Source organism: Electrona antarctica (genome assembly GCF_951216825.1).
Source record: "Electrona antarctica genome assembly, chromosome: 7".
Lineage (NCBI taxonomy): Eukaryota > Metazoa > Chordata > Actinopteri > Myctophiformes > Myctophidae > Electrona > Electrona antarctica.
The window spans coordinates 13,012,758-13,032,195 of NC_136812.1; the positions used below are offsets into that span (position 1 = coordinate 13,012,758).

Genomic DNA, 19,438 nt, shown 5'->3' on the forward strand with positions numbered 1-19,438 from the left:
TGTTCTATTAGATGCAGATGGTTTAAACGATAAAAGAAAGTACAATATGTACTTCAGAAAAGTACTAGTATTTTAATTTTGTATTTAATTTTATTCTTAAAGATAAGCCAGAGATGACTGTGTGTGTACATGTTTGCACGAAGATGCATACAAGGACACAAATATTTTAGGTGCAGTAACGTTACATTCACAAAATGTGTTTTCATGATACGTACGCTATGGGTATACTGTAAGTAACATGAACACACATGATTCATGATAACTACTTTTTATATATGTGATGTATGCCATGCTTTTTTATTGCTTAATGTAAGTCGCTCTGGATTAAGAGCGTCTGCTAAATGCCTAAATTGTAAATTGTTATACTTTGCCAGACGTTTTGCCTCCTTTTTGGGCATCCCACGTTGTTGGAACCCTCTAACAACTGTCTGCCAAATATAAAAACAAATAGTCTGCACTTATATCCCAGCTCTGAGATGATATGTAGTGGTTGGTATTTTAATGATCACACACAATGCTGACTAGGATATGTTCCAAATGTGTCTTTGTAGGCCCACAAATTTGCTGATTGTTTTAGGGATGTCCGATATTATCGGCCAGATATTTGCATAACAAATGGATATCATTACCGGTTTTAATTAATTTCAATTTCTCCTGAATTAATGATAATGTTCATTTTTATTTGGAAAACCTTATATTTATGGCATCACAATAAAATTAGGCATACTGTGTTAATTCCACGACCGCATATATCATATCATATCATATCGGTAATCGGAAATTAGGAGTTGGACAATATCGGGATATCGGATATCGGCCAAAAAGTCAACATCGAACATCCCTAGTTTGTTTGTGTGTTTTGTACCTGAATGTGTCTTCTCCATTTGTTTCAGTCTTGTTTGTGTGTTTTGTACCTGAATGTGTCTTCTCCATTTGTTTCAGTCTTGTTTGTGTGTTTTGTACCTGAATGTGTCTTCTCCATTTGTTTCAGTCTTGTTTGTGTGTTTTGTACCTGAATGTGTCTTCTCCATTTGTTTCAGTCTTGTTTGTGTGTTTTGTACCTGAATGTGTCTTCTCCATTTGTTTCAGTCTTGTTTGTGTGTTTTGTACCTGAATGTGTCTTCTCCATTTGTTTCAGTCTTGGTACCTGAATGTGTCTTCTCCATTTGTTTGTGTTTTGTACCTGAATGTGTCTTCTCCATTTGTTTCAGTCTTGTTTGTGTGTTTTGTACCTGAATGTGTCTTCTCCATTTGTTTCAGTCTTGTTTGTGTGTTTTGTACCTGAATGTGTCTTCTCCATTTGTTTCAGTCTTGTTTGTGTGTTTTGTACCTGAATGTGTCTTCTCCATTTGTTTCAGTCTTGGTACCTGAATGTGTCTTCTCCATTTGTTTCAGTCTTGGTACCTGAATGTGTCTTCTCCATTTGTTTCAGTCTTGGTACCTGAATGTGTCTTCTCCATTTGTTTCAGTCTTGGTACCTGAATGTGTCTTCTCCATTTGTTTCAGTCTTGGTACCTGAATGTGTCTTCTCCATTTGTTTGTGTTTTGTACCTGAATGTGTCTTCTCCATTTGTTTCAGTCTTGGTACCTCGGCAACTGAGTGACCTTTAGAAGACGGCTGACGATCATGACAAAGCCAACGTCCTGAAGGAGAGGCAATGACGCTGTCAAGAAAACAGAAGCCTGAAAACACACGCATATAAAAGCATAATGTGTTGTCGTTATGCATATATAAATGTACATCCGAATATATTTATATATGTGTATCTAAACCTAAACATGTTAAGAGACTTCCTTCGGATGGAGAGACAGACAAGACAGAAAGAGACAGACAGACGGAGAACCGCGGGCACACCCCCAAACCAAATACAATGCAAAGAGTGATGATGATGGAAGACGAACACCAATGAGACCCGGCTGTGATGTTCAAACAGCAGCGATGGATTGAAGGGGGTGTTCGTTCGGCGCAGCCCACACAAACTGTCAGCCGCGAAGCCACCGGCCAGATTCAGGCCTCTTATCTCTACCGCGTCCCATGAGGCCCCTGTCCTAAAAGATATCCCCGAGGCAACAACAACAACAACAAGGTTTGTTACATGGGACGGACATGTCTCTATACCTTCCTTCTCTTCTCTTCCCCTGACCACTCCCAGAATGGTAGTCTTCTATCCCGCGGCGGGCCCCTTGCCCTAAACATTGAGGCCTCCTCAAACTGGGAAGGACACTAGGGCCATACCACCCCCGTGCCCCCCGACCCTCTCTCCTCCTCCGACCCTCATCACTCTCAGAATGCCCCTCTCCGCTGCAGGTGCTGCTTCTTATATATGCAAATAAGCCTCCCTTATTTTCTGAATCAACCAGAAAGAGAGAGTGAAAGAGACCCAGTTTTTTGATATATTATTTCTTTGCACTTTTCACTATGTTTTTGGATGTGCTCGGGAAGATCGGGAGTTCAAACAGCGCAGCTCGTTGCTCTCTCTTCCCACCAAAAGACAGAGGCTTTCTCTTTCCTTTTTATTGACAATCATCGGCCTGTATACCTGTCATGTTGCTTTCAGACGAGGCTCATGTTTCTTAAAGACTGTTTTGATTGTGCTTTTTTGTTTTTGAATTAGGTAAACAATGAATCATGGTGGAATGTAAGAGCTATGTTCATGCCTAACAGTACTCTAACACAGCACACAATGCTACAGTTGCATACACAGTGGTACTGGTAGTGGTGGGACAGCTTGCACAGATATTTTGGAGGGTAGGGGCGGGACGCCAGCAAAAAAAGGGTACACCCAAAACAGTGTACCTCTTTTTTTCATGCACATCTTGCCCCGTTTAAGTGACGATGTAAAAACTACATGGATGACGATATTCTTGGACAGTCACAGGACTGTGGGTGACAGGGGCTAAAGCCCTCGTTGGACCTTATCTGTGCCCAGATCGATTAAGAATGGCGACTTGAGTTGAGCTACCGCTGTAAAACAGCTGTAGAAGAAGATGTAATGTTGAAATGCCAAGATAGCTTTGATTGTGATGCTGATGTTATGTCTAGCACGTGTGTTTGAAACTCTATCACGGTGTGGCGACGTGTGTGTGTGTGTGTGTGTGTGTGTGTGCGTGTGCGTGTGTGTGTGTGTGTGTGTGTGTGTGCGTGTGCGTGTGTGTGTGCGCGTGCGTGCGTGTGTGTGTGTGTCGGGACATGAAACTCTTGACATTGTGTGGCTGTGTGTGCAAGAATGTGAATATGGTTCCTGTATCTCCACAACTCATCCCTGCTCTTACCCGAGGAGACTTTGTCGTGTGTGTAGATTTTCTGTCCCTGAGTGTCTCAGCGGACTCAGTATTGGTTATTTGGGGGAAAAGGGGTTTGTACTTGTATCTATAGGTGTAATACTATTGGATATAAACAGGCATTGCACTTTTATTTGGAGCAGCTTTTTGGCGTGATAGTAGTGTGGCACGTTGCCAAGCAAGGTGGGTTTTACTGTGTTATTGTAGAGGTTGTCAAATGGTTTTGACAGCAGGGTACATGAGCTGAACTTTGAACTGAGCACAAAACCCAGGTTCCCTCTCCGGTTCTAGCTTTCCTATAACCAAGAGTTCAAGTGCAGAACTCATCCCATCCTCATGATCCTTCTTGACCCTTCCTCCAGGGCTGAAAGCATGGAGGCGTATTTCTCTAAAGCTGTAACCCATGGTAACCATGGCAGCGAAATTAAGAGTTGATGTGGGGGATGTGTAAGGATGAACTAGCTCAGATACATTTATAGACGCAGGCCCAAGTGGCGCCCAAATGCTTTGATTTGGTTTCTGGTCGGTTTCAGCACGTTGGGTTTTCTATGTGCAACATGCCAAGAATAGATCACACAACAGCGCTACAGTGCATTAGGTTAGTGTACATTCTTCAAGCCCGATTTGAGGTGTGCGACTTTTAAACAGCTTTGTTTGAACGTTTCTCATGTTTAACGTGGAATGGAAACTTCAACACAGGTCTTATACAAAGTCAATATCAATATATACCAAACGTCAATTAGAAGTTGGAACATGACTATAAAGGCACAGTTTAAACAAGACAAAAGGAACAAGGAAGCGTTACCTCCTGCACATTGCTAATGGTCAGACGTCTGAGAGAGGTCTGAACCATATGAAAGGTCTTTAGGCCGAGACTAGGTCAAAACAAAAATCTAATCGTGAAACACGTCATCAGCACGCGTAAAGCAGTCTGTTGTGTATATCCGAAATTATCTAATTTGCATTGATGATCATTCAATAATATACAATTCCAGCAGAGGTACAAAAAGTAAGATAGCTTTCTTGTGACATTTCGTCTATTTCAGATCGGGTCTTCTGAGAGGACCGGTCTGCTTATACAAAGTCGTATTGCACACTCTACAAGTGTTTGATATCAAATGGCCACATTGCGCAAACCTCTATAGCCTTGTGCTCTTGAAAAACAGTGTATTGTACAGTAATTAGGTGTTCTGTGTGAGAGGGAAATTTGTTTGACCCGCCAGGTTTTTTATTTTTAGGGTTAAAGTTAGCAGTGGCCTATGACTGCTACAGGTTAGGATTATCTAAAAGAAGGTGCTGATATTGACCATATTCACATGGTGGCTATTTTTCCAACGTACATTAAGTATGATGTAAGAACAAAATGGCTGCCGTGTGAACCTGGTCAATGGCCTGGATCGTAATACTGGGTTCAAAGAGGGTTTGGGTTAACGTGTGTTGAGCCTGATTTATACTTATTTGTATGACGTGTCCCGTGCAAAAAACTATCCAATCAACAAGCTCACAATGCGTCGAGTTGCGACGACCGGGGGTCATCGATAGGTCCGTACGCGGACAAATGTGTCCATGGCAAGACTTGTCTGCCTCGTCTGTTTCAAATTCTATCGTTTTTTACACACCATTACAATGTCCTTATTTTGATCATAAGACCCAATGACTGAATGTCAGCCTCCAGTTTACTATGACACATTATGTATGGCACATTATATAGGAGATCCACAGACGTTCTCAAATGTTTTATTTTCAAGGACGCCCCATAACTCTGAGAGCTGTTGTCAATGAATGGAACCAAATGGACCCATAACATACTGTAAGGGTCCGTGTGTACACACTCTCAGAGTTACAGACCTGTACAAACTCTCAGAGTTACAGACCTGTACAAACTCTCAGAGTTACAGACATGTAATGGTCATTGAGGGCTCTTTATGTGTCCGTGTAATTTCATTTCATATGTCCGTGGCAAAACAATATTTTGACAACAATTTCCACCACAAGCCAGCATGGCGATGAATCCCTGGGCGACGAGTTCTGAGCTCGTAGATAGGATATTATTTTGGGCACAGACAGGACACGGTCGGATGACGGAATATAAATTTGGCATTAAAGTTAGCTGAAAGCTGATGTAAACTGCATGGTGCTGCTGTGGTCGCTGTGCTGACCTAAAGAATGCATGGCTCAACCTGATGATACCTCTCCCTCCTGATCCCGTTCTTAGTCCTTTTTTCCTCTTTCTGATATTCATTCTTCCCCTCTGCTCTTTCCCTCTGTATGACACCAGAGGGCGCTATAATGGAAGAGTGATCTACTCCCCTTTGGATTTTAATAATAGCCCTGTTGTTAAACTTCTCTTTTGCACGATATTTCATAAAACACATTATGTGCCTTGCCTTTAGTTAAAATAACGGTAATACATTATTAAGGAAAAGTAAATCATTCTTTTTCTTTTCTTGGTACAAACTGGTAACATTTCAAAAATACAAAAAACATGAAAAAAATGCTGCATGTGTGACTGCTTGTTGTTGCCCAGTTTAGCTGGTAGACAGTTTTTTTTTAGGTTTAGGAGAAAATGGTCCATTAAAAAGAGATCCTTCAAATGGTTCTGTCAGTAACAATACTAACCTGAGGGTCTTTCTGTGGAACGCCTTCACCAGCTTCTCTGCATGTACACGGTATAATCCTCAGTGTTCATTTTCTCTCCGAGAGTGTGCTAATGGAAGAAAACACACCCGTAAGGGTCCATTTAGTTCCATTTGCATACTCTCTGAGTTATCCACTTATACTTAGTTGACCGGAGTCCCCCAGGGGTCTATTATAGGCCCCCTCCTTTTTTCCCTCTACACCAAGTATCTTTGCGGAAAATAAACGATCTTCGATCCTCGCCGAATGTTTGCCCCCAGAGTAGGGTGCTAGGGTCCATCCATCCATCTTCAACCGCTTATTCGGAGTCCGGTCGTGCGGGCAACAGTTCCAGCAGAGAGCTCCAGACTTCCCTCTCCAGAGCAACATTAGTAACTTCCTCCTGGGGGATCCCGTGGCGTTCCAAGGCCAGTGTGGAGATGTAGTAATCCCCCCCATCTGGTCCTTGGTCTACGGTTCAAACTAGGGGTTCATGTGGTTAAATTGACACTCAGGATTTTACGGTGTATGTTACTTTTCAACAGAATACGTAACAGCAACATGTGTCAAAATGTGCTTCTGGCGAACGTGTCGTACAACATATGTTGGAACATTTCATAATGTGTGATTTTTAAACTACCCCCTTGGATGTGCTGAAAGTGACATTCTGTAAAAGAGTGTAGTTATGGCTAGCTAGCTACCTTGGATCTGATAATGGCACAATGGTTAGTGATAGGGTTAAGAATCCCAGATCTGAAAGAAAAAGAGAGATCTTGTGGAAATGGTGGAAACTCCTGATCAAATATTCACAATATGATACAGTATATGAATAAAAGCCATTTTGTCTGTAGTTAGCTCTTTCTCCCCTCTGCTGTGCTGATGCTGTCATGGCGATTTTAATGTATGAATAAGTATTAAATATGTCGTACATAGACATAATAGTGTTGGAGAGAGGCACCTTGTCCGTTCAGAAAGTCTTACTATTTATTGTGAATATTTTGTCAGGTGTTGAGCTATATGCCCGTATTTTTCATGTACTGTATTAACATGTAGTTAATTTGAGGTTCGTGGCCAAGCCACAGAGTGTGACTTCCATGAAATGGATAAGGCATCGAGTATAGGGTTAGTTTTGGAGTTATGCCTGTCAGCTATTGGTGGGCTCCAAGGTTCTGCAGCTTTCTGATAGGCCCCGCAGAACACCGTCCATTTCTTTATTGGCTGAGTTTGACCATGTGACTGATCGTGTGACGGGATGTTAAAAAGAGGCCATAAGTGAGGTTTGAGCTTCATTCTGATGCATGCACTAAACACTATATTAGGCATAGTCTATGCCTACTCAACTTGGCTTTCATTTTAGTTTATTTTGTATTTGTTATTGTTACTTTGCTTGTAGAACTATTACAGTTTTCAACACAATAGTGTGTATAATATGATGTACAACATAGGCATATCGATAAAAAGGATACAATGTGTATAGGATGTTTTAAGATTGTCCATGTTTGTGTGTGTAAAGTTGGGCTCTTTAAAGCCAGTGGCCAAGCCACAGAATATACTATGTTCCATGTAATGGAAGAAACCTGGGTGGACTGATGCAAAGATGTAACTATGTGTAAACTAAAGGATGGTGAGATGAGAAGTGATGAATAGAAGAGATATGGTGTGTTGAAAACTATAGGGTTACATGGGTCAACAGAGCAGAGCGTTGTCTCTACGAAAGAACAGGAGCCTCTCAGCTTGAAGTTAGTTTCATTTGTGTTGGTTTATACCCTTGTTAACTGAAGTCAAGAAAATAAAGAGTTTGGCCATTTTATACTTGAGGTAGTAACGTGTTACTGGTCCTTCTGTGGAACCAGTAGCTTCAGGGTTGTGGTGTAACATGGCTATTACTAAACAACAACACCATGTCCAAACTCTTTTAATCTGTGACTTGTTGCTCATTGCTAACTGCTGAGAACAGTAGAGATGAAGAAAAGCTTTAAATTATGTGAAGTATGTCAGAGTGAGTAAGAAATGTGTGAGGCTGTGATGATGGGGATGGTGGGGTTAACTGGGTGTTACGGTATGCTGTGGTTAGTGAGGTGAATTAACTGTCAGCATAATAATGGCAACACAGCTTGCCAGCCCTCAAAGACTACAGACAGACAGAACAGAGAACAGCAGAAAGAAACAAGATAACTGACAGAACAGACAGACACGCCAGAGCCTCAGCATTGCGACTTTATTTTATCTGTGAGCGTCTGTCCTAATATAAATCAAGAAATAGCCGACACTAATCTGTGAGTGATTTGTAGTATGACACCACAAAATAGAAGGTCACTCAGTCCCACATGGTGCTTCTTCTTGGTCAATTCTTCATATACAACAATAAATGGATGAGGCTAGAACAAAGGGAATTGTTTGGAATTGTATTCTGAGCATGGTTGCTGCCCCTTATCTGGAACTACGAATTAGTAGTCCAATATGTCTGCCCAGAAAACAAAAACATATCCATAATAAGACATTTAGATCAGCTAGCATAGAATCACAAGTGAATTAGCAATACCATGGAGCAGCATTATGGGGACGCTACTAAAACGACCAATCACCAAACTATTGGGTGTGTACTGTATACAGTATGCTATAGATATGCCTCAAATAGGAAAAACTGTATTTGTAAAGAACCAACTGAGGTGGCCAATAATGTTTCTATTTACCAAAGCCAAACGTTGTCTATAGGGGCTCTTGAAAGGCATATTGAATGACAGGCTGCCAACATTATGGAACGTCACAGAACTGAATTTGTGTTGAAGCAGGTTGTGAAGTGTGATCCTTCTTCATATCTATCACTCTGTACTATCGCTGTCTGACTGTCTAATCATCATATAACCACAGACTAAATGCCCAAGGAGATTCGGCTACCTTCTCTAAACGCAATGACAATGCCAATCATGATAGGTCCGTAGCACGGAAAAGTATCTCTGAGGCTGTTTCAGCAGAGAGGTAATCAGTGTTATTATGCAAAGTGTGAGGTTTAAATCTGCTGTTGTCACTGAGAGGCTTTTATTTGTGGTCTGAGCACTGATGATGTTCTGTCTTTTTTTCCTGTCATCATCAAAATAGTACAGATTAGATAAACCAGCATCTTGCATATTAGTTTGTTTATTTGAAACGTTTTTATTTCATTTAGAGTAGCTGTTCACCGCCCTGTCTGGGTATGCTGATTATTACTGATGAACATGCCAGGTCGAGACATCGTATGTACTGTGTTCTGTCTACAAAATGGGGGATTTTACTCGAACAGTGAAGAACTAGTGCCATGGTTGATTGGCCTTGGTGACTTGACAAGATATATCAAACACACTCTACAAGAAAAACAAGCCATTTTAAACAATGAAACGCCATTTTAAACGATGTAACACAACATTACCATTGTAACTGACCACCTGGTAACAGGGAGCATGTTTTGGGTTTTATACCTCCATGAACCTGAGAGTGAGGTTGGTAAACTGAGCTTTGGTTTTGAGCTTGTTTTGGCCAACGGGGAACTAGGACATTTCTCACTTCCATGTCAAAACAGTAAAACAAGGTGAGAATGTTGTCATCGCCAGAGACTGAGCTATTAGGGTTGATGAAAATGTTCTTTGAATAATGATGTTCTACCTCCATGTTTAGCCTTCCATGGTTCTCTCATCAGGTCAAAGAAATTGCCCCATCCCAGTTGGCATATTTTCTCTCTCTCTCCTCTATTTATTTTAAATAAACCAGCAGGTCAACAGCTTGAAAACTGAGAAAAACCAAAAATGATTTCAACAAGCAGTGCCTATCATGTTTACTGCTGATTTTAATTTGAATTGTTTTGTATGCTAAGCTGTGCAGTACTGTTGTATTCAAATGACTGTACTGCATGGTCATGTGACACATCATAGTAGTCTGGAGGGGATTGGTGGTCTGCGGTGAGGTCATCGCCAGCCCTGGCCAATAGAAGTGGGCCATGCAGGTCCTGAGGTGACAAGCCATACAAACCAAAGAGTATAAAAAAATAGAGAGAACAGAAAGTGGGGGGGAAAGGGCCAGCTAGAAGTGTGGAACAACCACATTTTCCGTTTTCATTTAGAAATATGCACTGTAAAAATGGGCAGTTTGACAAAGCATGTACATCATTACAGATCATCTCATTTGAGCCCATGTTAGATGGAGATTTTCATTGGGATACAGTTTTATGTCTTCAGAATTCTCTCTATTTTTTTTTTCTTCTTTACTCTGATACAAACTTAAGTGCTGTTCTGGGTAATAAATGTTGATTGGCTAGAATCGGTACCAATTATAACTTTTCTGACATATTCTTAAAGTATTTTGTTAGCAGTTATAATGGTTATGGATGATCACCGTTAGCATTATTAGCAACCACGACAAAAAAATAAAAAATAAAATCTCTGGGTTTTTCAAGTAAGCCGTTATAATGGCTCTTGATAATTTCTGTTTGCATTGTTGGCAGAGGAATGACTCAGACCTCTCCAAATGTATGGCTGGATGCAATAAGAGGTATAGAGGCTGGTTGGAATTAGCTATTGAAACATGAAAGTGTTATGTTCGTTTTCATAGAGGTCTCTTTTCTATAACCGTTTATGTGATTCCCCTATGTTCTACTCCCACTCTGTTGCTGCTGTTTGTTGACTGAAAACCAAGTAACTCTAATATTGGCAGTTTCCATTTTTTTATTTTCATACTTGAATTTTTCATTATGTGCTAAGCTTCCCGGCCCTGGCTGGCACAGGCACACAAACAAACAATTTTTATGTAGTTCCAATGATATACAAAAGTTGGAAAACCAATTTTCCATATTTCTTAATTATGTAAACTCTGACTTTTTTAGAGATACAAGGTTTTCCTCTGACAGCAGCGCGTTATCGGTTCATTTCTGTATCTGTTGGTACTTAGTTTTTTTCTGCACAGTTTTCTCCATGTGCTGTAGACGACAGTTTCTAAAGAAGGGAAGAAACATGGTTTGTTTCTCAGAGAACATTTTTAATGCAGTGTCATATTTTAAGGACTTCTTTTCTCATTATAACTTTTCAGATAATATTATTGTAAAGGACCGCTTTTGCTTGCCGCCAGACATGTGTCCCCCACACCAGATCGAACATAAGGAGGAACAGCTCTGCTATTAGACGAAAAAAGCCCAGAGCGACGAGAAATTTGCCTTTTCACAATTTCCTTAAGCCTGATTTATACTTTGTCATACGGCAGTGTATATAATAACACATTTAGTTAAAGACAGCCATTTAAAAGTCAATCTTTGTAAGCCCGCCTAGTAGAGCTTTTTGCCTTGGGCTAATACTTACCCTTTTACACTGGCAGTGGAGTGGGCTAACCCTGGGCTTCAAGCCGGCATTCACTTTACATGGCCTGCAGCATAGCTATCACTATCAACAGTATTAGAAGTGATCTGGGCCATCTAATGACGTTTGAAAAGGGAGTAAATTATCGCTATGCAAATTCATCTATGTCATTGACACTTAATGAATGATGAATCAATCTTTCATTTTGTGCTAATTAAGCATTAATTATGCGTATGAATTTGCCCGCTTCAAAGGCTTCATTTACGCATATAGGATCATAAATTCTGACATAAGTGACCAGTGAATAAAATATTCCCTCTTCAGAGGGCTTAGAGAAGTTTTTGTTCATTTTCTGTTGCCATTAATAAGACCAAAATTAACTGTTTTTCCACAAGAATAAAGCACGAGGTACATTTTTACTAGTGACACGGTCGTCAGATGAAATATAAATCAGGCTATTTGACCTCAAGAGCAGCATGTTTCTGAACTGTTATTGAGCTGGTGTGGGGAATATTAAGAGCTTTGATAATATTTCATTATAACCCTATTCAGCCATTGCTATCAGCAGATGCTGATCAATTCATTACTGGAAGTGAGTATGTTTCCCTATGCAAAATATACCATTAATAAACAAGCTATGCCACAACTCAATTGTGTTTTTTATTGCAATTATTTCCACATACTTTCCATTTATTTGAGATTATATAAAAGTTGATTTTCAGTTTCCTTTGAATTCAAGTTTTCAGGTCAGCATTTATTTGCCCATGTTATTTTACATAAATGCTTATATTTATGTATTTATGCTTTGTTTTTGAGGGGCGCTAGCTCCTCCTATGCCCAGTTTTGTGGGTCTGTGTGAACACAAACATTGGCTGATGATTGGCTGATCACCCCATAGCGATGATTTGATTGGCTGAGCAAAGTTCATATTGATAAAAGTGATAAAAGGTGGAAAAGTGAAGACGCCAAAAGTGATTGGCCGAATGACATTTGTGATGATTTGATTGGCTGAGCACAGGATATGATGTATGATGATAAGAGTGCCCCTCACTTCACACAAGTGTGATTTTTTTGTGGTAAGCTGGCTCACAAAACAGTGATGCTTGAAGACAGAGCATGACAATATAGAGGTCCAAACCTTACAGTCTATGGTCCAAACACAAATGGAGCTAATTAAATGTTGGAGGGAGAACAGAAAATACTGAGGTTTTTCCAGTGGTGTAAAGTGACAACTCAAGTATTGTATTTAAAGTTTGAGGTATTTTTTAATTTGTAGTACTTCTACCACTACATCTCAATGGCAAATATTGTACTTTTACTCCACTATTATTTGAAAACTTCTGTGACTAGTTACTAGTTACTTTGACGATTTTAGCAAGTTCAAGTTCTTCGGAGTGCACATCGAGGAGCACGCTCTACTACAACAGTTCCGTTGAAGTTGTTCTGTCAGGCTGTGTTACCATGCCTGGTACGGAAACTGCACCGCCCGCAAACAGAACAACCTACAGCGAGTGGTGTGGTCGGTCAAGCACATCATGTGAGGTGAGCTTCTCTCCCTCCAGGAACTGTAGTCAAATCTCAGTGCATCATCTACCATTCTACCACCACCCCAGCCACATACGTATGCAATGACTGCAGCCAGCAAGGAGGCCTTTTAGATACATGGCTCTGGTACTGTATGAAGAAGGGCTTATGGACAGCTTCCACCATTTTCATTTTTTATTTAACCTTTATTTTAACCAGTAAAAACACATCTCTTTTTCAAGTGGGAACTGGCCAAGAGGCAGAAATAAAATTACACTTCAATACCACATCGTCAATGTTACATTTTGGACCAGCAAATACAACATCCATAATACACCTCAAAGTACCTATGAATATACAACACCTCACCAAAGTCCTACTTTTTAGTAGCAGGGCAAAATACACAATATACACGATCTGAACCGACATAATAAATATATAGGCATGAACATAATAGGCTAGTACATATCCAAACATGTGCAAGTGTTGGACTGTACATCTAGGATGATCCTTTTGAAACTTCTCAAGGGAACTTTCAAAGCCAATTTTAGTCTGGACTGTAGATCGTTCCACGACCAAGGGCCAAAGAAGGCCAGACATTTTTTACCCCCCTCAGATTTGAATGCTGGTATTTGACCTGAGGTTGAGGCCTTTTTGGACAAAGTCGAATTTGGATGAAATGTAAGACGGCAGGTCACCCAGAATGGCTTTATAAATGAAAATATGCTAATGCTGAAGCCTGCGAGATGCCAATGAGAACAAACCGAAAAAAAAGCTGAACAAGCAAAACAAGCCTTCAATCTGTAGAAGAAACCCAGAGTGAATTTAAGCCTTTTGCACAAGGAATCAATATGAAATTTGAAATTAAGGTGTTTATCCAACCAAAAGCCAAGGTATTTGTAGCACTCCACCCACTCGATGGGAGTTCCATCGAGAGTGGAGATGGTCATTTGAGCTGAAATAGCTCGTGGAGTGAACAACATAGCTTTAGTTTTATTGCCATTTAGCAATAATTTGCTCTTTATTAATTCATGCTGCAGGGAGACGAAATCAAAGGACAAATTTGCTACAGCCACATCAAGAGTCGGCGCACAGTTGTACAGAACCGTATCATCTGCATACATGTGATACCTAGAGTGCTTTGATTGACTACAGATGTTGTTCACGTACAGAAGAAGGAGTAGGGGACCTAATATCGAACCCTGAGGGACACCTTTTTCCAAAGTTGCAGGATCAGACACAATGCCGCCTATTTAGACACACTGGGCAGTATTATGCGTGTTTTAAGTACCAGGTCTTATTACTTAACTTAAGACCTGGAGGCGTGATCAATGCCATTTGGCTATTCTGAGTGGCCAAACAGCATTGACCACGCCTCCAGGTCTTAAGTTAAGTCATAAGACCTGGTACTTAAGACACGCATAATACTGCCCAGTGTCCGACCCAGCAAGTAACATTTAAACCAGCTTTTCACATTTTGACCCATGCCTATATTGGACAGAGTATCAAGCAAAATAGGGTGGTCCACGGTATCAAAAGCCTTGCATAAGTCAATAAACAGGGCAGCACAGACATAGGACTTGTCCCAGGCAGCCTTGATGTCATCCAATACAGTAAGGCATGCTGTGACCGTGCTATGCTTGGATCTGAAGCCTGACTGCATGGGGTTTAAGATCATATGCAAATCAAGAAACTGATTTACCTGTAATGATACTTGGGCTTCAAGAATTTTTGCTAAGGCAGAGAGATTTGAAATTGGCCTATAGTTATTTACATCAAGAGGGTCACCCGCCTTAAGGAGAGGAGAAACATAGGCTTGTTTCCACTCAACAGGTAAGTTTTGAGAAATTAGTGAAAGATTGAAAATGTCAGTTATGGGCTTAGCAATAACTGCAGCGGCTAGTCTCAAAACATAAGTGTCAAGGCCATCAGGACCCGAGGACTTTTTTGGGTCCAATGACGACAGGGCAAGGAAAACATCAGAGACCACTAGAGGAGAATCAAAATATACATCCGGAGCCGCAGATGCCGTCTCCTGTGCACCTTGGTGAGAGGAGGGGGGCATTTTGTGTGTCAAATATGTGCCCAGCTCTTTTGAAATGATCATTAAAAGCATTTTACATTCACTTTTTGTCACTTATAATGGATTCCCCAACCCGCAGCTTTGGCGGGGGGCCAACTGCTCCTCTCTGCTGGAGATTTCCGGACACATCAGAAGTGAGGGATAAGTAATGCTCTGCCTTTAATTTCTTAATGAGAGCTGTGCACTTATTTCGAAGGATATGGAAAGATAACCAGTCATGCGAGGGCTTTGACCTTCTAGCAAGTGACCATTGCCTGTTTCTGGCATGGATTAAGTCGGCCAGATCCCTGGAGAACCAGGGATTTGACCTATTCTTAATTCTAACCTTTTTCAACATGTTTGTTACCATTAGACTAGATAGATGTACAGTACAGTTACAGATAAAGGGTAAGGAAAGTACTGTCGGATACAGCAATACAAAGGTAAGAAATAACAATACGAAGCACCATCAATAAAGAACAACAGTATACACATTAAGAGTATACACACATACACAACTATCCTATATGCAGAAGGAAAGAAAGTTATTGTCCTCACAAGCAACAAAGTGTCTGTGTCAAACCGTGCCAACAGTGCAATGCAAAGAAAATAGTGTTTGTTAGAGTGTTCTCCTTGCTCTCCCTGTCCCCCAGCCTTCTTTTGTGCGCACATGCAGCAGAGATACCAGGCTTCACAGAAGTGTTTAATACCCCCACTAGCAAGAATTGTCTGAATTTGTCTCCAAATACAGGTATTTAGTTGACACCATTTAATTTACAGAATGGGCCATTTCAAGCTATAGCAGAGTCAGCTGTTCTTGTTAGCTGTAAGCTTGTGGCGCTGTAAGCAATGACTATAATAGTCCATTTATAAATGGAGTCACTGACAATGTAATGTAGGTGCAGAGTGTGCACGCGCGCGCGCGCACGCACGCACGCACGCAGGCGCACGCACGCACGCACGCACACACACACACACACACACACACACACACACACACACACACACACACACACACACACACACACACACACACACACACACACACACACACACTTTAACTACAGTATATATGATTATTTCTTCTTTTTTTTGTCATAGAAGTATAATATACTTCTATTTGTACGTCTTTAAATGTTCTGAATCTTCTGATTAATTAAAAATTGAGGCTTTGCTTTTGGTTATCCTCTCAGCAGCAGTTTTTGTATTGACCTGTAACTTTCGTTTGAACTGTACCCTACCTTACTGTACCCTACCCATTCTACAAACTGTGAAATAAAATGTTCAATCAATCAATCAATCACACACACACACACACACACACACACACACACACACACACACACACACACACACACACACACACACACACACACACACACACACACACACACGTTTTTCAAACAATTCAATGAATAGTTTGAAACATATATATTGTTTTTTAGGATTTAAGAGTGTGTGTGTGTGTGTGTGTGTGTGTGTGTGTGTGTGTGTGTGTGTGTGTGTGTGTGTGTGTGTGTGTGCGCGTGCGCGTATATATATATATATATATATATATATATATATATATATATATATATATGAATAGTAGGCCTATTCCTGTGTTATTTTAATAGTGAAATGGTCGGCTGTTGTAATGTAACAGTGCCCTCTAGTGGCATAATATGGTGATAACATCCCTTGCCCTGTGATAGTGAGACTGAGTGACTGAATGCACTGTACAGAGCCTTCATCTCACCTTTTGATTGATTGATTGAAAATTTTATTAACAGTTTGCAGAATTACAGTACATTTCAAGCACAAACTCAATACAAAGGCTGTTAACTGTGAGTGGACGACCCAATTAAGCATTACACTTGTTTACAACAGGGTCCACCATGTTCAATTCATCAAAACCTTCATTACTGATTTGATTTCATGTGCATGTCATAGCCTAATGTGCATACGTAGGTAACCCTCTTTGTGTGAGGTAATCCTGTGTACTGTGAGCCGTGGCAGGTGTATGATCATCTGAGTGAGTGAATGAGTTGAGTGGTGGATGATTGAGAATGTAGGTGGCGCCTATGGGAGCTGATTGGCTGCAGCCTACCAGGAAGGAAGGGTATAAAAGGGCTGGTGGTTTTCCCTCTGCCATTCAACGAAACAGGTCTTTCAGATTTTTCAGACTCCATCCAAATGTTCTGTGCGCTGCCTGTGTTTCATGGCCGCCCCAATGCTTTTCCAATGGAAGTCACATGGTTTGACCAAACACTTGTGTGAACGTTCTTTATGTGTGTACGAAGCCCCACTAGGCTGAGGAAGAAATGCCACTTGACACAGTTTTCAAATCAGCGTCATGGTGGTGCTAAAACAGGCCAAGTCGCAAGACACACACGCCAGGGTTTAGGTGGGTAGCATTTCTTTTGGATTCTCTTTTTTACCCCTGTTTAGTTGGGAGTTGCAGTAAGCTTAATTGTTGTCTTTTGGTTATATTATTTTGAAGACAATATTCTTTCCCCCCTCCCTGCCAAACCTCTTTGTCGAAAATAGCCTATCTACAAGCTCACAAGCCTTGCAGTGCGAGGTGTTGTGAGCTTGTAGATCTGCTATTTTTGGCTAAAGTTCTCCTCAGAATATGGATGCTAGGGTTCAAGTGGTTAATGTGAGAAAAGAAAATCCCATCGCCACAAAGATTTGGCAGCCCCCCATGTAGTAACTCTGTGGAGCCCCTAGGCCTAGGGGCCCCGGACCCCCTGTTGGAGATCCCTTTAGTACGGGAAGGGTAAACTTTAATTAGCGAAGGACATTTGCACATGTACCAGAATATGTCCTTTTAGCTCAGCAGGAGCAGTGGACAGCTGCTGAACTACACCTGGGGAGTGGGGACTATAACTTTGTCCAGCCATGAGTAGTTCTCCCCCTTCTGTTACATGCAGAAATGACACGGAACAGCTTGAAAATTCACAGTCGAGAGATATTGGCAGGTGTATTTGCCATAGAACAAAACAGTAAAGTTTTTTATTTAAGTATTTAATTTAAACCGTGAGGCATTCGAATTCTGATGAGGAAACTCATGATGAACTCTCATTTTGTTATTAGATGGGTGGCCGCCACTCTGGCGGTGGGTGGCTGCCAGTGTTTTTACAAACACTGTATCCCTTTATGCCACTCACACAGTTATTTCTGTCTAAAATCAAGTGTTGCAACTTGGGCTGTGACAAATATAGGATACGGGTACCACTTATAACTGGCTAACTTTATTTCATTATTTCTTTAAACTAACAGAAGCTGATACTGACCTATATTTTCTGTTCAGTCAGAGGACATCATCAGAGGACATCATCCAAATGCATTTGAATAACAAAATACATTGCACTGCTCACTACAATGCTGTTATGAAGTGTTTGATGAAAATGTACTTTACTCTGAGTCCTTTCTTCATTCCATTTGATATAGGTTGAAAGATTCAGCAGGGATTGATGATGAGCTTCAAAGAATCTCCTCATAAATATATTGACCTTGAATCTCTGCAGACTCTGATAATAATCCAAGGTACAAACAGTATTTATAAATACTTTGGTAATGTGGTTATTCTGATTTGAAAAGCCATTCAAAGTGATCCTTTTTCATGCTTTATCCACATGTATGCTGAAGTTAAGTCAGTCCCCAGTGCTTGACAGCTCTGCTGACTTCACTCTGGTTGAGAGTGAGACAGAGTCCGACACGCTACCCCTAACCTGTGGAAAGCCTGGTGCGCGAGGTTACCCCTAACCCAACCAAAACCGCACGTGAAAGCCACGGGTGACTCTTAACCACGTAAGTCGGACTATTGGTATGTCGAACTATATGCCCCCCACTTCAAGGCACTGACATACTGACAAATAATGTGCCTCTGCTTATTGAAGTTTAGATGAGTTAACATAATGCATTTAAATATGTTTTATATGTTAATATGTAACTCACTGAATTGAGTTTTCTAGGAGCAAAACTGTGGTTTTGAAAAGTCAGTTTGAATGAGTTCTCATTTAACTGCAGACGTCCTTACCCTCACTCACCTTGTAGTTTTGTATCGTATCCCAGTCACGTTCGTACCAAAACCATCTTTTGAATATTTCAGGAAGAGAACCTTTCCTTGGAGAAGAAGCTTAAGAAGACTGAAGATGACGTCTCTATGCTAAGCAAAGCAGGTATATGAAATGATTCAAGGCTTTGTGTTATCATGTGGATCGTGCAATGAAAAAAACTGGATCATGATTTGACAATGGCCATGGTCACTTCTGCCCATAGGGAGCACCACTTATAGAGAGAGAGAGAGAGAGAGAGAGAGAGGGAGAGAGAAGAATTAATAACAATCTGACTGTTAATTGACAAATACAGATTGAATATGCTGGGTTTTATTTATTGATTTGAACCGAATTACCCATCATAAAGACTCAAAACCATAGACAGACTGTTAATGCGTTGACACAAATAGGGAAGGATAGAAACATATTTGTAAAAGACCATATGTGGAATGGACTCCCATTGTTTGTTAAAATCTATGGGAAATGCTATTAATGAGATTAGATCTTTAACAGGCTTAGTCTGTTGTCTGGAATAATTGTGAACCACCTTGCATTTGTCCATAATTATAAAAATCACACCTGTGTGAAGTGAG

General features: G+C 40.7%; 1 protein-coding gene and 1 long non-coding RNA gene across 6 annotated transcripts in view; both read left to right on the top strand.

The window, feature by feature from the left end:
- LOC306926843 (nuclear factor 1 C-type-like) overlaps positions 1-11,867 on the top strand; it is a 69,644-nt gene extending 57,777 nt beyond the window's left edge. For all 5 annotated transcript variants that reach the window (XM_079506310.1, XM_079506312.1, XM_079506311.1 and 2 more), the window contains one exon: positions 1,580-11,867. In XM_079506310.1, coding sequence (XP_079362436.1) covers positions 1,580-1,600 — 21 coding nt within the window. In that variant the 3' untranslated portion in view covers positions 1,601-11,867. The remainder of the gene's footprint in view (positions 1-1,579) is intronic.
- Positions 11,868-16,957: 5,090 nt separating this feature from the next.
- Positions 16,958-19,438, top strand: part of LOC306926787 — a 51,494-nt gene continuing 49,013 nt past the window's right edge. The window contains exons 1-4 of the long non-coding RNA XR_013790434.1: positions 16,958-17,188; positions 18,238-18,333; positions 18,436-18,597; positions 18,899-18,968. This is a non-coding gene — a long non-coding RNA (uncharacterized lncRNA). The remainder of the gene's footprint in view (positions 17,189-18,237; positions 18,334-18,435; positions 18,598-18,898; positions 18,969-19,438) is intronic.